Below are 3,423 nucleotides of genomic sequence, written 5' to 3' on the forward strand. Positions count from 1 at the left end.
TCCTGCGTCCCTGTTTTCGCACCTTTCCACGGCACGGCGCTGCCCTACCCGCCGCAAACGGCGTCTCGGACACGCCCGTTAGGCCCACGGCCGTCTCGCAGATGTTTGTCGTCCTTGTACTGTCATATGGGCCACGACCCGAGCGGCAGCGAGCGAAGTCGGGACAAGTCGGGACGGAAGGGGAGGGGACAGGCGAGAACGCACCGCGCAAATTACGCAAATATCTGAAAAGCGCGGCGCGTGTCAGGCAGGTGAGAAAGCTTCCGCCGATCCAGCAGGACACTGCCACACCCCGCGCAGTCCCCCCGACGCCCGGCCCTGCGCCGGACAACAAGAACAAGGTGCGTCTCCCGCGAGTGTCGGAGGCGGCACGCACCAAACGAATGATAGGCGGTGCAACGAGCAGCCGTGTTGTGCGTGTCACCCACGTGGCGGTGGAAGGACGTGCTTTGCGTCAAATGTGCCACGGAAAACGGCGATTGCGTGTGTTGGGAAAAGGGGCGAACGCTTCTTGTGCAGTGCGGCTACATTATAAGGACGCCAACGGCCATACCATGTTGAATACACCGGTTCTCGTCCGATCACCGAAGTTAAGCAACATCGGGCTCGGTTAGTACTTGGCTGGCTGCCCGCCTGGCAACACCTCGGTGCCGAGCGAGCAGTGTTTACCTCGTGCGACTGGGCCGGCGGCGCCTCGCCTCGTGGCTGTATTTCTACCTGACTGTAAGTAATGGAAATGATTTACGATGATAGTGAGGAAAGGCAGAATAACGTCCAATGTGAATTTGATCGTTCAGTTGATAAACCTTCGGCCTTTGAGATTCACCGTTGGATATTAGAGGACTTGATGTTACGGCATGATGACGTTCTTGGCATACAATTTGATACGTTCCTTAATTCAGTGTTTTTAAAATTGAGATCTCTTGACATGTGTGATACTGTTGTGTCTGTCAATGACGGTGTGCGTAAATTTCGACATCTTGACGGTAAAATTAGTAATGTGACTGTGACGCACGCCGGCTTCGGCGTTAGGCAAATTCGCATCTTTAACCTGCCCTTTGAAATACGTAATGATACCATTTCACGTTATTTGCGGCCGTACGGTACCGTTTTGTCAGTGATTAAGGAAAAGTGGTCCTCCGCCTATTTGTTTCAAGTCGAAAACGGTGTGCGGAGTGTGAAAATGGTTGTCAGACAGCACATTCCGTCATTTATTTTGGTCAACGGCCACCGTGCGTTTGTGACTTATAGTGGACAGCCTCAAACTTATTCATATTGTAGTGGCGTTGGTCATTACCGGCAAGACTGTCCTAAACGTAAACGGCCTGCTCAATTACCGATTGGCGACGGTTTGCGCGGGGCCAGCTTTGCCTCTGTCGCCGCTACGGTCTTAGGTACAGCCCCCCCCGCACCCGCGCGCCGCGTGACCGATGCTAACCTCGCTGACGCCGCGGTTGCCATGGATGTGTCCACTCCCGATTGTGACCTTGCTTCTGTGTCTGATGTTTCCGCGCCTGCTACGGCTACCGTGCAGGCTGACGAAAATTTGTCTTTACCACGTGTTTCACTTGCGTCTGTGTCCGACCCCACGCCCGCGTCGGCGACTGATGTGGTGTCGGAACCTGTTTCGCAGCCTGTTCCGGTACCGGAATTTTTTGATACGTTGACTGCCTCAGTTGACGTGGCTGCCAGTGTTCCTGTTCGCTCTGCTGCCGTGGAGTCGCAGGAATTTTTTGCGGCTCCGAAACCGCGGCGTGATGAATTTCCGTCTCGAAGTTCTAGCAGGCAACGTGCTCGTAGTGTCGGTCGGTCGCCTTCCTCTGACAGGGGGTTTACCCGACCCGACCGCAGTCCGTCTCCAGTTGACCGTTCGCCCGCCGGTTCCCGGCAGTCGCGGGTTGGTCGGCACGACTCACAACAGCGTGTCGCGCGTCGGGACCTAGACCGCGAGCGGCGGCCGTCTCCGGCTTCCGGCTCCGGGCGTCCGACACAGCAGTCGCAACACCACCAGCGTGCCGCTTCTCGCCATCCGCCACCTGACGATCTCACCGTGGCCGATCAGAACCGTGATGTCGCTGTTCGCCATTTACGTACCGTTTTAAGTCAGCCGCCTCCTGGTGACGATTCGGCAATGCCGGCCGACACGGCTTTGGCTGTTACGCCGCCGCAATTGCCGACAAAACGGAAGGCTGAAGACACCCACCAGCGTCGTGTCTGTCCTTCTGCCCCCGAGCGAGTGCCGGCTTCTTCTCCCGACGTGGAGATGCCCGTTGCTGCTCCTTTGTCGGTGGCTTCCGGTGGCACGGATTCTGGGACCGCGTCCGCCCCCACTGCCGTGTACCCCACTGAGTGGGCGGCGGATGTGGAAGGCGGTGAGACTTAGTGGATTCTATGTTGTCCCCTAATCCAGTTGGCGGGAATTACTCCCGTCTTTTAGTGAACTTTTTATCCTTCTTTGGTGGCCGGAATTCCGTCCATGTTTGCTGCCTCTTTTTAACAAAGTTGGCTGAAATTCCGTCCATGTTGCTGTCTGTTTTTGACGTGAGGAGCGTTTTGTGCATGTGTATTTCATTTGTGTATGGGGCCTGAGCATTGTTCGTGGCATATCTTCTCTCTCAATGTTCTTCTCTGTTGTTCCCCGATCCAGTTGCCAGGGATTCCTCCCGTCTTTATTAGCGACCATTTTATCCCCTTTTGGTGGCTGAAATTCCGTCTATGTCTGCTGACTGTTTTTAACTGAGGAGTTTTTTGTGCTTGTATATTTTATTTGTGTATGGAGCCTGAGCGTTGTTCGTGGAATGTTTTAACTCTCAATGTTAACAAGTTGAGTAATCCGCACAAGTTGTCGGCTTTGCTCACTTTTTTACATGACTCCCACTGTCATGTGGCATTTTTGCAGGAAGTTACGCGTCAGGCTCTGTTGTTTTTACTTGACACTTCTGATTTTACTGTCGTTGATAATGTAATGTCCGACGAACAGACTGGTACTGCTATCTTAATCCGTCCTGGATTTGATGTTAGCAATATTGAAATATTGCCAAATGGCCGCGCTATAGCATGTACCGTCAATGGTCTTGCCTTTGTTAACGTGTATGCTCATGCCGGTGACAAGCCAGCGCGGAATAAATTTTATGGTCTGGATCTCTGTCCACTTCTCCATCGTAATCATACTGACTTAGTGATCGGTGGCGATTTTAATGCTGTGATTGATGGTCGTGATCAGGAGCCGCGTCCCAACTGGTGCCAGGAATTGCGTACGTTGGTTGACAGCTTTCGGCTCCGCGACACGTGGCGTGTGCTGCATCCGGATAAGACGCATTTCACCCACTTTTACGCCACCGGTCACAGTCGCTTGGACAGGATCTATGTGTCTTCGCCGCTCGCTGCCCACGTCCGGCAGGTGGACGTGTTGCCGGTTATTTT

General features: G+C 53.9%; 1 protein-coding gene and 1 pseudogene across 1 annotated transcript; both read left to right on the forward strand.

Moving 5' to 3' along the window:
• The first annotated feature begins 539 nt into the window (after positions 1–539).
• Positions 540–657, forward strand: LOC124607970 (annotated as a pseudogene).
• Positions 658–1,459: 802 nt separating this feature from the next.
• LOC124606584 lies at positions 1,460–2,383 on the forward strand. The gene has a single exon (XM_047138569.1). The coding sequence runs from the start codon at positions 1,460–1,462 to the stop codon at positions 2,381–2,383; it is 924 nt and encodes a 307-aa protein (XP_046994525.1).
• The last annotated feature ends 1,040 nt before the right edge of the window (positions 2,384–3,423 follow it).

Source organism: Schistocerca americana, chromosome 3 (genome assembly GCF_021461395.2).
Source record: "Schistocerca americana isolate TAMUIC-IGC-003095 chromosome 3, iqSchAmer2.1, whole genome shotgun sequence".
Classification (NCBI taxonomy): domain Eukaryota; kingdom Metazoa; phylum Arthropoda; class Insecta; order Orthoptera; family Acrididae; genus Schistocerca; species Schistocerca americana.